At 40.2% G+C, this 23077-nt stretch overlaps 1 protein-coding gene across 1 annotated transcript in view; it reads left to right on the forward strand.

Annotated features, from left to right (window-relative positions):
- LOC132885528 (obscurin-like) overlaps window positions 1-23077 on the forward strand; it is a 607458-nt gene that overhangs the window by 70715 nt on the left and 513666 nt on the right. The window contains exons 5-10 of the mRNA XM_060920272.1: window positions 14963-15229; window positions 16153-16422; window positions 16624-16890; window positions 17044-17313; window positions 20064-20336; window positions 21283-21552. Of these exons, the coding sequence (XP_060776255.1) occupies window positions 14963-15229; window positions 16153-16422; window positions 16624-16890; window positions 17044-17313; window positions 20064-20336; window positions 21283-21552 (1617 nt within the window). The remainder of the gene's footprint in view (window positions 1-14962; window positions 15230-16152; window positions 16423-16623; window positions 16891-17043; window positions 17314-20063; window positions 20337-21282; window positions 21553-23077) is intronic.

Raw genomic sequence — 23077 nt, forward strand, 5'->3', positions numbered from 1 at the left:
TTCTTCTTCCAGGTTTACGGTGTTTACAGATCCCAGCGTGCTCGCGGGGCGTGTGTGGGCATGTGAGGACACTGCTCCTCACCAATCAGTGCACAGGGGAGTGTCTCCTCACGCCCCAGCCTCACTCAGCTCGGTTTGGCTCGCTTCAGCCCTACTCCAAAACCATGCGAGTTTTGGGTGCTAAGCAGGGCTGAAGCAAGCTGAGTCGTGCTGCTCTGAGGTAGTCGAAACGCGAGCCATGTCGGGCTGAAGTGAGCTGAAGTGAGCTGAAAAAGGGTAGTGGAAAAGGGCCATAAGCTCGCAACAGGCCCTCGTGTTGCATCACGCTTAGGATGGGCAGGCCCAGGCTACATCCCTCCCTCCCCCTTCCAATAAACTCCCTTAAACCCCCTGGAACAAACTGAGTGAACAAAAACATTTCTAGCCAGTACCAAACAAAGGTATGGCGCAAGAATACTTCGGGAAGTGTTCAAACTGTAAAAAAAAAAAAGAAGATAACCAAAATCTATTACTTCCCTGAGCTGTTACTGTTAAGCCTTGTTAACCTAAGTAACTACAGTAGTGTTCTTCTCAAAATAGCCCATCAAATTTATTAATTTCAATATAACAAAAACATTTTCACTGTCAGGTATAAAACAATTCAAGTGTAACACAGTCCCACCGCAAATCTGGGGGAATGAAACCAGTATGCATAACTGCTGGGGTGGTTCACCTGTTCAGAATCAACACATTAAACATATGCCATTCAGAAAGGTGGGCTACCGCTCTTTGGTGAACAAACAAGCGAGGAGCGAAGGAGAGGGCGAGAGAGAGAAAAGAGAGGGAGGAAGAAAAAAAAAGTTCACCGCATCAGTGACATCTCACCGACAGTCCAAGTCCTCTCATTGCCCCCCATTCTATGAATGTCTGTATGCAGCTCGCTATCCACTATGTCGGGTAGCCTGGTGTGACCATTTCCCTGTCATTGTTTATTGTGGCTGTCCAAAGTGTTTCTTGGCATAACCTTGAGCTTCCTTCGGGTCGGTGAATGACATTTTCATTCCTCCATGCGTCACCATCAGTCTGGCTGGGTAAATCAGTCCGTATCTGACGTCTGATCTTCCTCATAACATTTCTCTAACTTTAGTGAATGCAGCTCTCTGCTTGACCACAGAAGGGGGAAAGTCTGGAAATATGAATATTTTCTGCCCCTGGTATTCCAGGTTTTTCTTTTCCATGGCCTTGCGTAGTATTTCCTCACGAACATGGTAGTAGTGCAGTCTTAAGATGAAAGGTCGCGGGGGGTCCTCGGGTTTCAGTTTCTGGCAGTTTATCCTGTGTGCCCGGTCTGTCAACAGTTGCTCAGGCAGAGACAGTGCTTCGGTTAGGAGTTGAGCGATGAAATCTCTGGGCCGCGGTCCTTCTTTTCCCTCCGGTATTCCTATAATCCTAATATTATTCCTCCTCAAGCGTGCCTCAAGGTCTTCACATTTTTCATCCAGGTGTTTAATTTTCGTTGTCAGATGATCCACTGTAGATTGGAGTGTGGAAATGATGTCAGAGTGGGTTGAGGTGCTTTCTTCTAGCTCTTTCAGAGCGGCCTCGTGCTCGGCTGATTTGCCTCTCAGCTCCGAAATAGACTTCTGGACATTTACATTTAGTGATGAAATCTCACCCCTGATGGTAGTAGAAACTTCTGTGATGCGGTTTTCTATGGAGGCACAAACCTCTGCTTTGATCCGGTTCGCCTGTGTGCTTAAAGCACCGATGGCCGTGAGTACCGCCTTATTAGAGGGTTCATCCACACTACTGTCATCAGTTTCCGGGGCCTCCGAGTCTGGCGTACTCGAGGCTTCTGGGCCTGCCTCAGGTGACTCGTTCTTCTTGCCTTTCGGTTTACCCATTGTGAAAACTGAGCAGAATATTATGCTCCTGTGCTTACTGCTGCATTTATGTTCTTCAAGAAATGGGTAACGTTCAGTAATTTTGGGTTTTTGTTCAGTTTTAAACGGATTTTTGACGAGCTATCTGGAGGTGCATCCTACCCTTCCATTGCTCACCAGCCAAGAGTTTATAACAAGACGATCAGGCTGATCACACTGTTATCATTCTACTGGATTTGAAAAAGACTATTTGATCATTACTGCGATGATCTGGTGACTTGTCCAGGGTGTACCCCGCCTCTGGCCCACAGTCAGCTGGGAGAGGCTCCAGCTTGCACAGGATAAGCAGTTACAGATATTGGACGGATATCTGATCATTAATTGTTAAGTAAAAAGTGCTTGTAGGTTTGTTTTAGAAAAGATCTCTATCATGCCTTCACTGGATACAAAGTTACTGACACCGGAAAATGATTTATTTTTTATATACGAACACAAAAGTGCAGATTTAACAAAACAATTTCAAACAACACATGGAAAAGCAAACTTAACAGTGAACACAGTGAACTTTACACTTCAGTTCAATATGAATTTCATAAATATAAAGACAAAAGGGTCTTTATCTAAAGAGCTGCGTACATACTTTGTCAAAAAATCATTCCACTGTAACTTTTTCAATAAATGTTGAATCAGAAAGCAGAGAGAGGACAAAACTAATTCTGATGTTGTAAAGATAAAAGCAGCTCTGATACCCTGATAATTTCATACCAACAGAAAAACCCAAACCGACTGTGAGTGTGAATCCTCAGAGCTCCATCTACACTGGAGACACAGTTACTCTGAGCTGTAATCTGCAGTCGACTGGATGGAGGTTTTTCTGGTACACAGATCCTCAGAAATCAAACCCCCTGTCCCCTGGAGCCCGAGACACCAACACACTCACTGGGACAGTGTCTAACGAAGGACAATTAAATTACTCCTGTAAAGCACAGAGGGGAAACTATGACTCAGAGTTCAGTGATCCAGTCACGATTATAGTGAGCAGTATGTCATCTTTTCTACTTTTTCACTACAGATTAAGAAATTAGGAAGACAGTGAATAACTGTTGATGTTGCGATACTGTAGTCATTGAAGTATTTATTATCTTTGTATAGCGAGACCAAAGCCGGAGGTGAACATACAGCCAGCTGAGCATGTGTTCACTGGAGAATCCGTCACTCTCACATGTGCCATACAGACTGGACGATCCTGGTGGTATCACTGGTTTAGGGATAATAAACAACTCAGTGATGCTGCAGAAAACATACACAATCCATAATGTTGAAACCTCTCATCAAGGTCTTTATACATGTAACGGAACACAGTCATCAGACCCAACATACACACCACAGTTCGAATTACGGGGGGTACTGGGGGGTACTGTACCCTCCAATGAAGACCCAGTACCCCCCAAAGAGACAAAAATGTAAGTTTTGGGGGGGGGGGGGTCCGATATTTTTTCTGATATTGTGAAAAGGAATATATAATTCAAACCAACTCCCATTCAGCATTCTTATTGTAGGAACATTTTAATGTAAATCGATTTCAGACAGACACCCCTATTGTGGATCGTACCATTTTTAGTCACCGCAGCGCTAGAACGCGCTAGAAGCAACAGCTTCCAGTCCACACCGTATTCAGTAGTGATGGGAATTTCGGCTCTTTTTCGGGAGCCGGCTCTTTTGGCTCTTCTTACTATAAGGAGCCGGCTCTTTCGGCTCCCAAACGGCTCCCAAACGGCTCCTGAGATTTTATTTTTGATTTAATTGCTGCAATTAACTAGTTAATTAATTACATTATTATTTATGGGCAATTCCATGTAAATGTCAACCTCACCATGCAAAAATAAAGCAACATGTAATACATCAAAACCACTCCCAGAGATATCACCTAGGCCTGTATTTTACAGATGTGAATAAGTTGAACCAATTTGTAACCAAACTAATATGTCACTGTCAGTCTTTCTTTCTTATAATGTAAACCCCAAGCTAAAATCAACTTTGATCATGTACAATTCTATATTATTGCCACAAGCCACAGAAATGTATGCTAAAATCCACAAAACAGCAAAACAATAGCCATCCTAAATATTATTTAAGAACTTTGATAGTTTTAGCTGATATTTAGAGAGTTTTTCAAAGGGTTATGGTGGTTAAATTGCTGATTTTCTAAACATATGCCATGTCTATTTCAGACGCGTCACATCCATAACGGAATTTCGTCACATCCATAATGCTGACTTTTCCTTCTGAAACTCTGCATGAAATACAAAATATTTTAAACAAAGATTTTTTAATATTCACCTTGGACCCCTCTATCAAATGGATATCTCCATTTCGACATTAGGTTTACAATTTCACAGAGTTTGATAAAAATGTACAGTCACCCAAGAAAAGTGATACTTTTTCTGTCACATCCATAACGCATCTTTTATTGGCATTTTCTGGCATGCCCTAGATGTACTATGGGAATTGTTCTTGTTCTATCACTTCTCCAGTATGGTACAGCCTTAAAATATGCAACACCTGTTTAAATACTGGGAGACAATAAAACATGCACTGGGTCATTTGTTGCCATTTTGAGTTCAAGTGTCACGTCCATAACGCTGGAATTGCTCTTATATTTTATCAATAGGATGTTTTCCATTTTATTTTTTAGTTTTTGTAGCCATTGTAAAGCTTTGTAAAGTATAGACCCCTTCGCAGTAAACGTCATTCATACGAAAGCGGAAATTGCGCGCGCAGCCTGGACCCAAAAAAGACTCAGAAATGCCTAGTTGTTGTGTTGTCGGGTGTCAGAATCGTAGCAGTGATGGGGTTAAAATGTACAGAATTCCAGCAGGATCTCACCCATTCCAAAAAAATCGCCGACGTCTATGACTACAAGCCATCAAACGTGTAGACTGGGATGAAAGCACTATCAAAAATGCGCGGGTTTGCAGCGCCCACTTCATCACAGGTAAGATCGGGCTATTTATTAAATCTTTCTTTTTTATTCTTTCTAGTCTTCGTTTATTGATGTAGTAAAATACTTTGGTAACGTTTGTCTGATTAGCTGGGTCATAGTTACACAATGTAATGAATATTGTTAGCATGTTAACTTAGCTTTGCATGCAATTTTGTTTGTAGGAGAGGTCTCGCTTGACTCAAGCAGTCCAGATTTTGTGCCATCATTATTTGTGTATGCCGAAAATCACAATTTTAAAGCAAGGATGGGAAGGTAAAATTGCGTGCCCTCACTCTAAATGCCAACTTGCGTTGACTGCTCTAACCTAGCTCCCGCCCCGTTCAGTTTCATTTCTGCTCTCTGCCTCTCGCTTTTTACGCAGCTCTGATTTCTCTTAGCTGCACTCTTTACACTATCATTCCTTTCATGCCATTACCTCCTGCAAATTGCTGTTTAGTGTTGGTATTTGCTGTTGTAGCTAAAGCCACATTGCCATCACATCACTGGCATAATTTGATTAAAACAAAATGAATATGAATGTCCCATTGTTAATCAAGTTGTACATGCCCGCACATAACATAATCATATGCGTCTAAAGACTTGTAGGCACGAAGTTTTTCGTGGGTGTACACTGAAGTCTTGTCAATAAGGTACGAGTATATATCTGGCCATTGTATACCAGGGAACTTACTAACATCGTCCGTCCACTCTTTAATTAAATGCGGATCCGGTAGGCGATGTCTACTTGTTAGAGTTAACTTATTTATGTAGCATTCTCGATCTTGTAACGACAATTGTTTGGCATAATCTGACAGCTCATAATGCCGGTCTATGGGCAGCGCCATTGTTTCTGGGTCCAGGCTGCGTGCGCATCCTGGCAACGGTCGGTTTGTTTACAAACATGCGAAGGGGTCTATAGCAGTGTAACAATGTTCTAGCTATAGAAATAAAACTTACTTACCAATTAATAAATTATTTTCTCACAAACATAATGCAAAACTGTGTTATATTACCAATATAAAATACACAGAAGACATCAACTGTTTATCCTTTATGGCTTTATTTCACACTCGACCTTGAACAAAATGCCACAAAATAAATTATGAAGTATAAATCAGGCCTAAGAAACTATGAAGCAAAGTTGGAAATTATTTTAACAAACACAGAACAATGTGCAACAAAATATTTTATTAAATAAAATATTAAATAAAATATTAAATAAGTATATAAAATAAGTATAAAAAGTATAAAGTACAATGAACAAAGAAGTAAAATTTACAAAGAAGTGTCAATAACAAAAAAAACTATTTACATTAAGGCTGCACAAACTCCCAGAATAAGTCTTTAGTGGAGATTGGCATTGAGGAAAACCAAGTGTCTCAGCTTGGAAGGGCTGATTCTATTTCTCCTCTCAGTTATAATCTGTCCTGCTTTTGAAAAGATCCTTTCTGAGGGGACAGATGTTGCCACTATACACATCCTCCGTGCCATCACGTGTGTAAGCCGTGGATAGAGTGCAGTCTCCCACCAGCTTAGTGGGTCTGCGTTTCGCTGTAACGGGGCTCCTCAAGATAGGACCGTACTTCCATTATGGAAAACCCCCCCCAACCAAAAAAAGTAGGCGTACACCATGCTACTTTTTTTCCTTTGAATGGTAATAGACAACACAAAGACGCAATCGGACAGCAACTTTTTTTGTGAAAGTCTCTCTCTCTCTCTCTCTCTCTCTCTCTCTGAGGCACCTAAGGACAAAAAACTAATTCGGCTCCCCAACTCGGCTCCCACCGAAGAGCCGGCTCCCGTCGTTCACTTTAAAGAGCCGGCTCTTTGAACTGGATCGTTCGCGACCGACACATCACTAGTATTCAGTTGATTCATACAGTCCATGGGTTTGCAGCAATTTATACAGTCTATGGTTTGCAGCAGAAGACGTGCATTGGTAATGTTAGTTGCTAACCAATTTTTAGCCTGTTGAAAATGTGTTTATTTTACAACTTTCATTTATTAAAGTGATTTGTTCTTCTTTCAGCTCATGTCACGTCTTTATATGTTGAATTACTTACCCACTGAGGCCAGTAGGCTACAGTGGACGGATGTTAACGTTAGTTACCAACGTTAGTTAGCAAGATAAGCTAAGTCTCTATTTAAATCAAGCTTATTACAGTGTGGTATAGAAACGATTCTCATTTCAAAGGAGAAGAACTCCATATGTTCCCATTCTCATTTTATCCTGAATAAATTGTGCCCTTCTGAAATTCATTTGGCACATAGGCCCATCCTGTGTGTGTGATTAGGCACAAGAAGTTCTGATGTAGGCCTAGCTAAGCCTATGTAAAATTACAATCAGAACCTCTGGGGGCAACATAAAAAGAGCCAGGTAGTAGGCTAGCCTAGGCAAAATAGCCTAGTACATATGCTAGTATTTGAATTTGTTTTCTATTGTTTTTACTTACATTCCTTTTGTATTATTTTTAAGATATTCATAGTTTCATCTGAGTACCCTGTTTGATTTTATTCACAGAGACAGTAGGCCAAACATGAGGAAAAGAAAAGGGCCAGACATCAGGCATTTTTTTGGTGCTAAAAGAGTAAGTAGTAAAAATTAGCACTAAGATCTACAGACAATTACAGTACAAGTGTAGGTGCAGTTAGGTTTTATACACTGTTCATGTGAATAAAGAAAATGGGTTCCCAGCAGACAGGAGAGGCACAGCAGGACAAAAGAGAGCAAGACATTCAGCAGGACGTTAGGCAGGCAGCAGACAACAACAGTGGCATTGAGCAGGCAGCATGTGGCCAAGAGGTGAGAAATTAGGTTGCACTAAAGCAGTGGCGGCTGCTGGTTTTTAAAACAGGGGAAGCCCATTTTACGCATTCATCGTAAAACCAGGGCTTTGAACCGGTTCAAGGAACGAAAACGAAAACCGGGAACTTTTTCTATTTCACATGGAACAGAAACGAAACCAGAAACTTTATTATTTTTTATGTTCCGGAACAGAAACGCTTATTAAAAATAATGGTAACCGGTTAATACCGGTTTTTATTTCGTTCCTCAAAGTTTCTGTAGCCTACAAATAGTCATTCTTCTCCTGCGGAAGTTTCTATGACCCGCTGGGGTTCACTTCCTGTGTGACGTTCGCTGATTGAATGGAGAGAGCGGGAAGGTGGACTACTAGTGAATACTAGGTAAATTACTGAGTGTCTGAGTAAAGAAGAGTCTGAACGATGCAACCTCCCTATTGGCTGTTTGTAAAAATGTATCAATTGTTGCCCCTCCCACGGGAATCATCGCGGGCTCGAGAGACGAGACCTGACGAGTTAGTTCGTTGGTAGCAGAACAAAATGCCTGGACACAAATCGGGTTTTCAGAAAAGGAAAGAAAATAAACGGAGGGTCGAAAATACAAAAAAGGAGGCAGAAAATGCAAAACGAGTTTTAAGGTAGGACAAATGGTTACTTTTTAAGGCAGCCCGCCGTGGCTGCAGGCTTTCAGTTGTCATTGAATGGTTAGTTTTCTGAGGCGGCCCGCCGTGGCTGCCTGCAGGCTTATTGATTATAGCCCATTTAGTTAAAATAGTTGATATAAAATGTTTATAGTTATAGTTATGTGATGGTTGTCCTGATTTAGACTGGTGGTTTTTTTTGGGGGGGGTGCGCGATGTTGCACCCGGGTCCAGATTAGGGCAGAACCGGCCCTGGCTACATTTCAGCTGTAGTTTGTTATGTATGTATGTACTTGCATAGATGTGTACTTCCAATATGGCGCCTAACAAAATCTCGCGGCGCGGTGACGTCATGCGGTAGCCCTCTATAGGGCCTGACTAGCCTTTGGTAACACACTAAACGAATTCTCTTTCATTTTTGGCACTTTTTCTGTTTGTGTAGATGGGAAGACATACTGAGAATCCAAATCACCAACATTTGAAATAACTGTTTTGAATTATTTCTTGTCTTATTTAATGAAGGTTGTAATAGAATTAGCCTACATTTGGTTTAAGCTGGATGAGACAGAGACATAATTTTATAGCCATTTGTTAAACAGCTGACAGGGAACGTAATTAACCGTTCCGGGAACGAAATTTTTTTGTTCTAACCGGTTCGGGAACGTCTATTTAATGGTGGAACCCAAAACCGGAAACGTTAAAATTCCGTTTCTGTTCGGAACGAACCAATAGGAAAAAAATTCCGGTTCAAAGCCCTGCGTAAAACCTGTAGGCCGGATATCAAAGCATAGAAAGGTGTGCCCCATTAGCTTAGTGAACTAGACAACCCTACTTAGTGGCAGAAAGTATTTTTGCTTGTACATTTCATGTTATAGTCTGGCTTGCCAGGCTAGTGCCTCATATCCTTAATCAGAAATATCAAACATCCAAAAATCACTGGCTATTCAACGAAGAGCCTTGAACATCATACCCTGATATGCAACACAGAGTCTTTATCACAACACCCAGCTGTGCAACACATCCTTGAACATCTTCTGCAACACAGTCTGGAAATTCATAACCAGGTAGGCTATGCAACACACAGAACCTTGAATATTATACCCAGGTATAACCTATAACACAGAGCCCATCATTCTCTTAACATTACTGAACAATATACACACTTCAGATTCATGAACATTATATGATGCACACTATTTATACACAAATTCTGCCCTCCGCTCCTTTTCCAGAAAATGGTCTGTGACCCTGTCATACCAGCTGGTTGTGCTTTCCAGAGACTTCACCAATTTCTGTTAGCAGCTAGCACTGCAGATCCCAATAAGGCTCAAGCTAGCCTACAACCAGATTGAACTGCAAATGAAATAAACGAGTGAATTCGCGAATGATCAAACTGATAGAATGGATGAAAGTTAACGGAGCACAACGAGTAATATTTACATTTATTTACAGAGTAATGTACAGAGACATCAATGAGAAGAAACGTTTATATGAAAAGAAATTCGGACAGCACTTTGGCACAAGACTACACTTTCTCAACATCCGCTAGGGACTGACTGATCATGCGCTTACCGTGTTCCTCGCCGACGCCGAAGTACAGAGCCTGCCCTCCTCATGTCTTTCAACACTACCTCCAATAATCCTTTATCAGCCCGGCTTCTTGCCCCTCCCACTGTCTCGTTAGTCCCAGAGAAGCCCGGCTTCCCTGGAAGTGACGATTTTGTCGATTTTAACCAATAACAACTAGCCGAAATTGGCTGTTCAGAGCCCTCTCATAGACTGCAACGGATACCCGGCTGCCAGCGCATAGAGCCCATTGAAATAAGAGAGGTTACAGCCAGTGTTGCCAGATTGGGCGGTTTTAAGTGCATTTTGGCGGGTTTTGAACATATTTTGGCTGGAAAATGTCAGCAGTATCTGGCAATGCTGGTTACAGCCTGGCAGCAAAGGTGATTCTCATAGCGAACTGCAAGTTCGTCAGACATCACTCAAATAAGTTACAGGATAGTTATGAACGTAAATACAATCTTGGGCATATATTATGTTATGCAAGTTATTGTTTTAATGAGAATTCAACATCATAGATGCTGCAGTTTGGGGAGAGAATTTTAGGGGAAGCTCGGCTTCCCTTGTTGTCTCTGAGAAATTGCCCCTGCACTAAAGGGATTCTCTGGAGTGAATCAACTCGTAGCCCTGTTGTCTGGGCAGATCTGAGAAGGAGAGAATATGCTACATGTAACTGAATTTGCAAACTGGCATGGCTAATGCCAACTGATGGGGACACAGAAAAACAAAACTGAAACAAATCTCCTTGCCCTCATGAGTTAAAGTTTGTTGTTTCATCATTTGGTCTACATTTTACCAAATTCTGTTGTTCTTCTGATGTTACAGCACTCTGCAACATCAAACAACAGGGCTGGGTTGATTCACTCTAAATATTATCTTAAAGGTCTATTGTGTCATCAAGAGGGAAATCAGTATTATAGGCAAATATTTGTTTCTGAAGGCTATTGGAGATGGAGGGAAAGAGAGGACAGAGATACCACACTGCTGGACCAGAGAGCAGCTGCAGGGCTGGATAGAAGGTAACCCTTGGTTATATATAAAAGATGGATCCATCGGTTGTGGGCCATGCAGAGATGCAAAGACTTTGCTATTGTCTAATAAATGTCCAGGGATGAATTTTGTCAGTGAATGGGTTAATGGGGTAGTAGGGAGTAGCTGCAAAAAAACATTAGCCAAGAAAATCTACAAACACAGAAATAGTGCTTCGCACCAGAGGGCTATTGAGATAGCTCAACAGAAACAAAAGGAGGTGTTGCCAAACAATGTTTTGGAAATTAATGCAGCTTTAGTGCAAGAAACAACAAGCTCTTTCAGAACTGCATATGCAATAGCGAAAGAAAGGTTCGCTTTCAGAAAGATGCCACCTCTCATGACTCTGCAAGATCTTAATGGTGCGGTTGTAGGGAATGTGCACAGGTCAGATCATTCTTGTGCCAAAATTGTGAACCATATTGCCACAGAAATGAAAAAAGTGGTAGTGAAGAACATTAAAGAAAAAAAACTCACGCATTTCATTGACAATTGATGAGAGCACAGTATTTGGGCTGGCATACCTAATAATATTCATCAGGTGTGACATTACTGGAGATGGGGATGTTGAGAACATTTTCTTAGATCTCATTGAATTAAAAGAGGGTACAGATGCCAGTTCCATATATGATGCTTTGAGACAGAGCCTAAAGATGGCTGGTTTAGATGATGACTTCCTACAAAAAAACCTCATAAGCATTGCAACTGATGGGGCCTCAGTTTTGACAGGGTGCAAGTCTGGTGTCATTACTAGACTTAAATCTGAATTTCCAAAACTAAAGTCCATACACTGTATGGCTCACAGGTTGGAATTGTCTGTCCATGACCCATTAAAATCTTTGGCCGCCTGCAATCACTTTGAGATATTCATCTCTAAATTGTACAGTTTATTTCACCAATCCCATAAGCTCACCCGGTTGCTACAAGAAGTTGCAGATGACCTTAATGTCCAAATTCTGAAGATAGGGGAGATATTTACCATAAGATGGGTTGCCAGCAGTTATAACACTGTCAGGGCTGTGTGGAAAGATTACCCTGCTCTGGCTAGACATTTTCAAATTGAGGCTGAAAATGCAGCCAACCCTGATAAAGTCAGGAAGAAGTTCCTGGGACTACTGAAGTACCTTAGCAATGCCAGCTGAAAGATAGCCTGCATGAAAGATGCCTTGCGAGAATTGCAGAGCCTGTCACTACAAAAACGGGAGACAACCATTGTTCAGGGTTACCACTACATCAAACAGACAACAGAAATTCTAAATGACATGAAATCACAAGGTGGAAAGTCTGCCGCAAAGGCACAACAAAGCTTGTCAGCTGGTGTTTTTAAGGGGGTGAACATTGTTGGTGACAGAGCAGGAAAGATCAACAGGCAACAATTTTATCAAGCGGTAGTGGACAACCTGACAGCCCGAATACCAGCTGATGACCTAATTTGCATCCTCCAGCCACTTGAAAAGTCAAGCTGGCCAGAGAAACAGGATGACCTAGTCCTGTTTGGAGAGACTGAGGTCTGTGCATTGGCAAAGCTCCTTGGGGAGCCAGGCAGAGAAGCAGTGGAGGAGTTCAAAAATTTAAAATTACGAGGGACACTAGAGGGAGAGACGCTGAAAAAACTTATCATTGCAAGCCAGACTTATTTACCTACCTCTGCTGAATGTGAGAGAGGATTTTCAGCTGTAAATGATACAGATAGAAAAATGCGCAATCAGCTTCGTGCCAAGAGTCTGTCCTCTCTTCTTTTTGTGGACCTTAATGGCCCTCCTTTGGAGGTCTTTAAACCTACTCCATTTGTGATGTCCTGGGTGAAGGCAGGGCATCGCCTTTCAAAATCGTGGGTGCCAGGGAGGAAAGGAAAAGAGAGCGAACCCAGACCTCTGTGGTCAATATTTTAAAACAACATTGATTTGCTTTGTGTTGATTAAAATATTGCCATATAATGCAAATACAATGTCTGGAAGTTGTGTGTCTGTGTGTGCATGTGTGTATATACTGTATGTGACTCATTTGTAGTGTTGATACCCAGTTTGTTCTGACAAAGAAGGTTATCAGGTTGTACTGCTTTTTTTTTTTTTTTTTTTTTTTTCTGTGGTAGTACTGTATGGTTTGTCATGCTTAATAACATTAGAAATTATTGTTCAGAGTTATTGTGTTGAGTTACTGACACCGACTTCCATAGACGAGACGGGACGGGACTGGGGGGGGGGGATTGATATGATAGTGGACCATGATGGTACCCCCCAATTATGGTGGGGTAATTCGCAGGGGCGCAGATAGGATTTTTGAACTGGGGGGGACTGAGCTGTCAGCAAATGGTTCCATTTTGTGTGTAATATATATATGTGTGTGTGTGTGTGTGTGTGTGTGTGTGTATATATATATATATATATATATATATATATATATATATATATATATATATATATATATATATATACACTACCGTTCAAAAGTTTGGGGGCACTTTGAAATGTCCTTATTTTTGAAAGAAAAGCACTGTTCTCATCAATGAAGATCACTTTAAACTAATCAGAAATACACTCTATACATTGCTAATGTGGTAAATGACTATTCTAGCTGCAAATGTGTGGTTTTTGGTGCAATATCTCCATAGGTGTATAGAGGCCCACTTCCAGCAACTATCACTCCAGTGTTCTAATGGTACAATGTGTTTGCTCATTGCCTCAGAAGGCTAATGGATGATTAGAAAACCCTTGTACAATCATGTTAGCACAGCTGAAAACAGTTGAGCTCTTTAGAGAAGCTATAAAACTGACCTTCCTTTGAGCAGATTGAGTTTCTGGAGCATCACATTTGTGGGGTCGATTAAATGCTCAAAATGGCCAGAAAAATGTCTTGACTATATTTTCTATTCATTTTACAACTTATGGTGGTAAATAAGTGTGACTTTTCATGGAAAACACAAAATTGTCTGGGTGACCCCAAACTTTTGAACGGTAGTGTGTATACATGTTATTTCACCTCCCTCACTGCCATCACCAGGAACTACCTGCAGGCCAGGACAATGATAACATTTTAACATAGCCTATGGAAATCCAAAGTTTACACATTATCATCACGCACAGAAATTGCAAAACTGCAAAACTAGTTTTAAAACCGCTAAGTTCCAACTGTTAAACATAGCAAGAGGCTGGGCTACGTGTGTGTGTATAAAGTGTAAACCAGTGCATCCTGACTTTCTAACTATGCCTGTGTGTTGCGTGAGCAGCAGTCAGTCAACAACTCTTCGCAAAGTTTCCTTATGAAACAATATGCTCGCTGAAATTATGGCAGGGAATGCCAGATTAAACATTAAAACTGCCTTCTGAGCACTGTATCTACAGGCTGCCACCGAAAGAAGGAGGCTACCAGAAAGGCATCTCTACTCCGTACGATTTTACTTTCACTACGACATTACTTTGAACAGACTATCAAAAAATTGCAAGGTGATATGATAAAGTAAGGCACAGTTTACTTACAGTCATTGTTTTTTGAAAAAACGATGCAATCGTTTTCTGCCTTTTGGCACCCTTCATCATGCCGTGTTGGGGTCCTGAACTAGGAGGAGCTGTCCCCGATATACCTGTCAAACTTGTGGGTAACCATAGCAACCAAGCTCGAGCTCGCAACCTGTGCAGTCTGCGCAGTTGCAACTATGTATGTATTTCGAGGACCACAATGGAAATAAGTATTTTTACTTTTTGTGTTATCCTCCGCAATATTTATATGTTATGTATATGTTTCTATTGCGAAATAAATCAATAAAAAAAATGTACTGCTGTGCACCTCAATAAACCGAATGGTAATTAGTCTTTTGATTTTTCCGTGAGGTTTGCCTTATGCAAAGAAAGACAGCATAGACGTATTTCCTCCCTATAAGTGTGTGTGTGTGGGGGGGGACCGAACAAGGTGAATTTAAATCTGGGTGGGACGAATCCCCCCCGTCCCCCCCTCTATCTGCGCCCGTGGTAATTCGCACTCTGCAGGGCGCGTCATCACAGAGACAGTGACTGTGTTTCACTGTAGAAGTGATTAGTGCGGTAAAGACTTCACACCCTGAGCTTGTGTTTCATTTCTAACAGAAAAACCTAAACCTGAACTCAGATCAGACCTTACAGGAGCTGCACTGACAGGAAACTCAGTGACTCTGTACTGTACACTGAAGCCGCAGTCTGCTGGATGGAAGTTTTACTGGAGCACATCGACACAGAGCTCTGAGACTGAATCACACGACTACACCATCAGATCAGTTCGAGTCTCTGATGGAGGTCGGTACAAGTGCAGAGCTGGAAGAGGCAACCCAGTCTACTACACACACTACAGTGATGCACTCTGGGTAAATGTTACTGGTGAGTAAGAAGCTTTCTGTTAAATGATTCTGTACAACACTGAACATATAAACACCATGTGAACAGTGTCACAATATAGCAATATTTAGACAACGACATACAGAGAACTCTTTTAACTAACTGATGTTATGAAAGTTATTAAAGAGAGACAGTGTGATCACGGCTGAGCAGCGCTGGTGTGAGGTGAACTGGTGACACAACACTAGTTTAGATTTGGTAGAAAATGTCACCAACAAAACCTGTAAAACTCTTTTAACAAGCAGCTCAGAGACTGTAAAAGGGGCTTCATAAAGTTACTGCTTCAGAAACATCAACATGCTCGAGTCGAGACCTGCCTGAGTGTGAATGAGTGAAGAGGACGAGGGTCGAACTTTTATACTGAACACCTGAGTGTAAGAGGCTGTAGAATCTGAAAGAATGAGAGAGTGTGTATGAGGGGTTATGACGTGATAACAGGTGTGTGTGTGTGTGTGTGGTGATGAGTAAGGGTGTGTATTACAGAGCTATTGTTTTCTTTTATATTAAATATACCTGTTAACAGGGTAAACATATGATACTGTCAGTTATTTCTAGCATTATTGTGAATCTTTTCCCTTTAGTTTCTTGTTCCCTTGCTGACACTCAGTGCTCCTAATGATGAATAATCAGGAAAACAGGAGAGCAAACACACTGTCATTCAGACATCAATCAATAGTGAAAAAGATCTACATTTTCACTACATTAATCTGATTAATTTCAAATTGTGATCTACATTTAATTCATTAGTAGAGATTGTTAAAATGACTCCGTCCACCTCTGACAGAGTTTAATCATTTACATGTGAGCAGATTTACTGTATTCAGTTTAAAATGTTACTATTCATTTAAATAATGGTGTTGGGAATTAATTAATGCATAAAAACAGTCATATTTGTTTTTCCACAGAGAGTCCTAAACCTGTGGTGATTATAAAGCCTGATAAGGAGGTGTTCAGAGGAGAGAGAGTGACTTTCAGATGTGAGATACAGAGAGGAAGAGACACTGAGTGGACATACAGCTGGAAGAGGAATGATTACACACTCTCATACCGAACAACACAGGAGTTTAGTCTTGATTCAGTAGGAAATGATGTCAGCGGTAAATACACTTGCAGTGGGAGGAGAAGTGACTCTCAGAGCTCAGAGACCAGTGATGCTGTTACACTGACTGTATCAGGTGTGTGTGACTTTCTGTTATTATTTATAAATGTAATTGATCATATGTATTTTCATCTGTATCAATAGTTTTAGGTTTCATGTTTGTTCTACATTCTTTGTTCTAATTTGTTTAACACTATATAAATGCTGAATCAGACACAAAAATAATCATGTAAAAGGTATAAACAGCTCTGATACCGTCATCATTTCACATCAACAGAAAAACCCAAACCGACTGTGAGTGTGAATCATCAGAGCCCCATCTACACTGGAGACACAGTTACTCTGAGCTGTACTCTGCAGTCGACTGGATGGACTTTTCTCTGGTACGATTATCAGCAATCAAAATATCTGACACCTGATGATCCACACAGTAACACACACACTGAGACAGTGTCTATTGAAGGACGAATAAAGTACGCCTGTAAAGCACGCAGGGGAAACTATGACTCAGAGTTCAGTGATCTAGTCAGGATGAGAGTGACAGGTACGTTATATTTTCTACAGTTCCACTACATATTAAAAGTTAGTGAGCCTGTGAAACAATTTTAACAATTATTGGGACTCTGTAATTATATAATATATTTAAATGATGTTTGGATGTACTGGATATGATGAAGTGTTTATTATCTTTGTACAGCAAGACCAAAGCCAGTAGTGACAATACAGCCAGCTGGGCATGTGTTCATTGGAGAAACCGTCACTCTCACATGTGACATAGAGACTGGAGGATCCTGGTCATATCACTGGTTTAGGGATAATACACAACTCAGTGATGCCTCATGGAAGATTCAATACACAATCAATACAGTTCAAACCTCTCATCAAGGTCTTTATACATGTAACGGAATACAGTCATCACACCCAGAATACACACAGACCAGTGATGCTGTTACACTGACTGTATCAGGTGAGTGTGTTTTATCTCACATATTGTCTATTTCATTTACATTTTATATTGTGTACATGTATTTTTCACATGTGAGAGAGGACTCTATCATGGACCACTACAGCATTTCATCTTAATTATGAAACATTAACCCCCCCCCCCCCCCCCCCCCACACACACACACACACACACACACACACAGTACTGGCCCTGAGTCAGAACATAACCACACTATAAAATCATCTCTAACCTGCTGTATAAAATGCTTATCAAACATGCAGACACATTGAAGGACATTTATTGGACTTCTCTGTATCTGTTGTCAGAAGTTGTTGAATTTTGTGATGCCTGTTTGCTTGTTTATTTTAAACAACATGTTGCCTTGTGTCTGTCAGCCAGGGATTTTGTGTTGATGAGCTAAAAGGAAGCTCTGAGCGAACTGACGTGGTTATGTGTATATATATATATATATATATATATATATATATATATATATATATATATATATATACATATATATATGTGTGTGTGAGGAAGGAAGCTGCTAATGTGATTTGAATTATTATATTTTAAGAAGTAACGGTGTTTTATTTTGTCATACTATTAATGTTAATTACAGGGATTAAAGTTCTCCGGCACCATGCCGGATTTCCGGTTTGTAGTGATTGCCCGTGGATTTAAAAAAATAATAAATCGAAAATAAATTGACGGCAATTAAAAAAAAAAAAAAATGACCGTCGAAATCCCTCTTGTGTTTGTCAGCCAATGGTAGTAAAGGAGCGCTCTGAAACTGACAGTATTAGCCAATCAGAAGAAGAATGGGGCGGGTCTAAGGAAAGCCTTTACCCCCTCCTCTCATTTCTTCCTTGCTTCGATGCGGTGCAGTGCTGAAGATCGACACGGAAAGTCACCTCGCGCCGTTACGGCTCCATTCAACGGAGAGAGGGTAAAAAGTAAAAAAAATAAAATAAATGAACTTTTGTGTTGGAGAGAAGGGCGAGGGAGAGAGAGAGAGAAAACGGAATTGCATGGAGGCGTGGGCACCTTGTGCACTTTGTGTTTCATTTTTGAAACAAGTTGTGATCATTCCAACTTCACTGAAAAGTACTTTGGATATGCAAATGTAGCACTTTGTTCAGCACCCAGTAAAAAGGGGAAAAAATGGAGCACTTTATGTTTCATTTTTGAAACAGGTTGTGATCATTCCAACCTTACTGAAGCACTTTGTTGAATTTTATCTGATTTAAGTTATCATTTTATGTAGTATTTAATGTTTTTGATGTTACTGGGTTTTTGATGTTAACGTTCTATTGGTTTAAATAACATTTGTGTATTTAATTTGCCATTCTACTACTGATGTTCAAAGTTATTGAAATGGTGAAATTGTTAAATTATTTCAATTATTAAAACTTTTAATGCTCTCTAAATGCCATACTGAATTTCATCTACCTTTGTAACAGTTCACCTTGTGACTGTAGGTTAATTTATTACTTGTTAAGGACAACGCTGAGCACCAAAACTGGATATCAAAAGAAATGTGGTACATACAGGTGGTAGATATAGTAGATGCACTTTTGCCATCTTCTGGCCGTTTTTGGTATTGGATTTTCAAAAGTCAAATTTAATTTTCCATTCATGCAATCTCTGATCCCATGCCCCCACAAACTCCCTGGTATGGCTTGAAAATAAACACACAATCCAAAACACGTGCACACACACACACATATATATATATATATATATATTAGTTTCTTGCCTGTGTCGACAAAGTTCAGGCTCAGGATTTTTTTTTGCTTTAATCCCTGTAATTAGTGTAGTTAATTAGTGTTGATAGCCATCTGTTTTAATTCCGGTTTCATCCTCATCATGTTGGCAGTCATTGTTAGTGGCTCATTCCTAGAATAAGCAGATTATTCAATTTCACCATTTTTGGACATCAGCCATTCTTCTCTAGTAGAGTGCTGATGAACTGGTGCTGGATACGTTTCTGTGCAGTTGAAAAGTTCATTCTCTTATGTCTGCTGCCCTTTATGTCCAATGATGTCCGACATACTTTTTTTTCACTTATGTCAAAAAAAAAAGGAAGCACTGGGTATTACTGGGTATTCATATTTATTGCTCCAAAAACTATTTGCAGCTTACATTCCCCTTGTTTAGGAAATAGGAATCTGTTACATTACTGCTGTAAAGTAATTTCACACTTTTGTAGATGAGAAATAATGAGGGACTGATGGACTTTGTGTGAATAAGGTAGAGTGGGAGATTTTGTTCATATTTTAGTGGTGTCTGTGCGCATGTGCACATGTCTGTCTGTCTGTCTGCCTATGTCAGGCAGCAACACTATTCACTTTATTGACATTGGGCAAAATGCAAATTAAAAAAAAAAATACATTATATTTCCAATACATCTTCTGATAAAGACTGTCTGTGTTGTGTTGCATTTTGTGTTCCACTTTTTCAAAATAATTTTTAGTCGTTACACTCATAAAAATAAAATGGTATAGAGAAGAGAAAGAAGATCTGCATAATCACACAGCAGTTATTGTTTGACCTTCACTCTGATCACAATAAACATTTAAATTTAATGTCACTATTTTCATCCTCAACATCTGTCGAGTTTAAAATTGCAAAGCAATAGAAAAGTCATCATAAGGTGAAGTTGTTTATCTACAGGGCGCGTCATCACAGAGACAGTAATCCTGTGTTTCACTGTAGAAGTGATTAGTGCGGTAAAGACTTCACACCCTGAGCTTGTGTTTCATTTCTAACAGAAAAACCTAAACCTGAACTCAGATCAGGCCTTAAAGGAGCTGCACTGACAGGAAACTCAGTGAGACTGTACTGTGCACTGAAGCTGCAGTCTGCTGGATGGAAGTTTTACTGGATCACACCCACACAGAGCTCTGAGACTGAGACTGAATCACACGACTACACCATCAGATCAGTTCGAGTCTCTGATGGAGGTCGGTACAAGTGCAGAGCTGGAAGAGGCAACCCAGTCTACTACACACAGTACAGTGATGCACTCTGGGTAAAAGTTACTGGTGAGTAAGAAGCTTTCTGTTAAATGATTCTGTACAACACTGAACATATAAACACCATGTGAACAGTGTCACAATATAGCAATATTTAGACAACGACATACAGAGAACTCTTTTAACTAACTGATTTTATGAAAGTTATTAAAGAGAGACAGTGTGATCACAGCTGAGCAGCGCTAGTGTGAGGTGAACTGGTGACACAACACTAGTTTAGATTTGGGAGAAAATGTCACCAACAAAACCTGTAAAACTCTTTTAACAAGCAGCTCAGAGGCTGTAAAAGGTGCTTCATAAAGTTACTGCTTCAGAAACATCAACATGCTCGAGTCGAGACCTGCCTGAGTGTGAATGAGTGAAGAGGACGAGGGTCGAACTTTTATACTGAACCCCTGAGTGTAAGAGGCTGTAGAATCTGAAAGAATGAGACAGATGAGAGAGTGAGTGTGTATGAGGAGTTATGACATGATAACAGGTGTGTGTGTGTGTGTGTGTGTGTGTGTGGTGATGAGTAAGGGTGTGTATTACAGAGCTATTGTTTTCTTTTATATTAAATATACCTGTTAACAGGGTAAACAAATGATACTGTCAGTTATTTCTAGCATTATTGTGAATCTTTTCCCTTTAGTTTCTTGTTCCCTTGCTGACACTCAGTGTTCCTAATGATGAATAATCAGGAAAACAGGAGAGCAAACACACTGTCATTCAGACATCAATCAATAGTGAAAAAGATCTGCATTTTCAGTACATTAATCTGATTAATTTCGAATTGTGATCTACATTTAATTCATTAGTAGAGATTGTTAAAATGACTCAGTCCACCTCTGACAGAGTTTAATCATTTACATGTGAGCAGATTTACTGTATTCAGTTTAAAATGTTACTATTCATTTAAATAATGGTGTTGGGAATTAATTAATGCATAAAAACAGTGGTATTTGTTTTTCCACAGAGAGTCCTAAACCTGTGGTGATTATAAAGCCTGATAAGGAGGTGTTCAGAGGAGAGAGAGTGACTTTCAGATGTGAGATACAGAGAGGAAGAGACACTGAGTGGACATACAGCTGGAAGTGGAATGATTACACACTCTCATACCGAACAACACAGGAGTTTAGTCTTGATTCAGTAGGAGATTATGTCAGCGGTAAATACACCTGCAGTGGGAGGAGAAGTGACTCTCAGAGCTCAGAGACCAGTGATGCTGTTACACTGACTGTATCAGGTGTGTTTTATCTCACATATTGTCAATTTTATTAATATTTTATATTGTGTACATGCATTTTTCACATGTGACAGAGGACTCTTTCACGGACCACTACAGCATTTCATCTTCATCCTTGTGTGGTTTTCATATTTTTGTTAGTCAGCCAGTGTTTGTGGGTCTGGTGGAGCCGCTGCATTTTGGTGTTTTAAATTCAACACAAACAATTTTGCATTAAATACTTCACCGATGTTTACTTCACCCCAATTACAAGCAATATAAACAGCATATATGGTTAATATTTGCCCTTTGCCTTTGTTAGATTACATTTATTTAAAAAAAAGTGTGACTCAGGGCAGCATGGTGGTGTAGTGGTTAGCGCTGTCGCCTCACAGCAAGAAGGTCCTGGGTTCGAGCCCCGGGGCCGGCGAGGGCCTTTCTGTGTGGAGTTTGCATGTTCTCCCCGTGTCCGCGTGGGTTTCCTCGGGGTGCTCCGGTTTCCCCCACAGTCCAAAGACATGCAGGTTAGGTTAACTGGTGACTCTAAATTGACCGTAGGTGTGAATGTGAGTGTGAATGGTTGTCTGTGTCTATGTGTCAGCCCTGTGATGACCTGGCGACTTGTCCAGGGTGTACCCCGCCTTTCGCCCGTAGTCAGCTGGGATAGGCTCCAGCTTGCCTGCGACCCTGTAGAAGGATAAAGCGGCTAGAGATAATGAGATGAGATGAGAAGTGTGACTCATTTTCTGTTTGTTTTTAAATAAAATTTAATTTTCCCAAAAGAAAATCAATTATAGTCAAGATGTGAGTGGAAAAAAGACGTTTATTGTCAAATTTACAAATGGAGCAAGGTTTTTCATCACAACTGATTTTTATTTCTTTGAATTTTATTAGAAATTTAACCCATTCAGTTCAGTTTACACAACACAAGCTGAACACATTGTAGGTGCAATTGGTAATTAAGTGATCAATCTCATTAAATCAGTCTCATTAATCTCATTAAATCAGTCTCGTTAAATAATACCTTTAATTTTGGTGCTTAATAATAAATTACCAAACAGCTAAATTATGGTATATTCCAAATTATTATGATCACTTACCGTATTACATAACTCATATGCACCTTGGAATTCTTTTGAGATTGTGCGACTTCAAAAAATATCGGAACAACAAATAAACACACACAGTTTCAATAATTAATTGAATTTATTATACCAAAGATAAACTGAATAATGGCAGTTGAAATCTTCAAATAGTCAGCAGCAAACAGTGAGATGTGTGTGTCCATAGGTGTGTGTGTGTGTGTGTGTGAGATAAAAAATTAAATATTAGCAATTGAAATACATTCAAATGGTCATTCGTTGATATATGTGGATTCGAATGTGAGCATGGGGAAATGCGCTATAAAGGTTGAATTGAATCAGGGCTTGGAATATTATCTAAAGTTGAGACAAAGGACCTCGTGATAAAGAACGGAGGGGGGAAGGGTCACCACATGTTTCTTTATAGAACAAAAGAGTTAGCTTCGGTTTGCTAGCTAAGGTGT

Source organism: Neoarius graeffei, chromosome 1, assembly GCF_027579695.1.
Source record: "Neoarius graeffei isolate fNeoGra1 chromosome 1, fNeoGra1.pri, whole genome shotgun sequence".
Classification (NCBI taxonomy): Eukaryota; Metazoa; Chordata; class Actinopteri; order Siluriformes; family Ariidae; genus Neoarius; species Neoarius graeffei.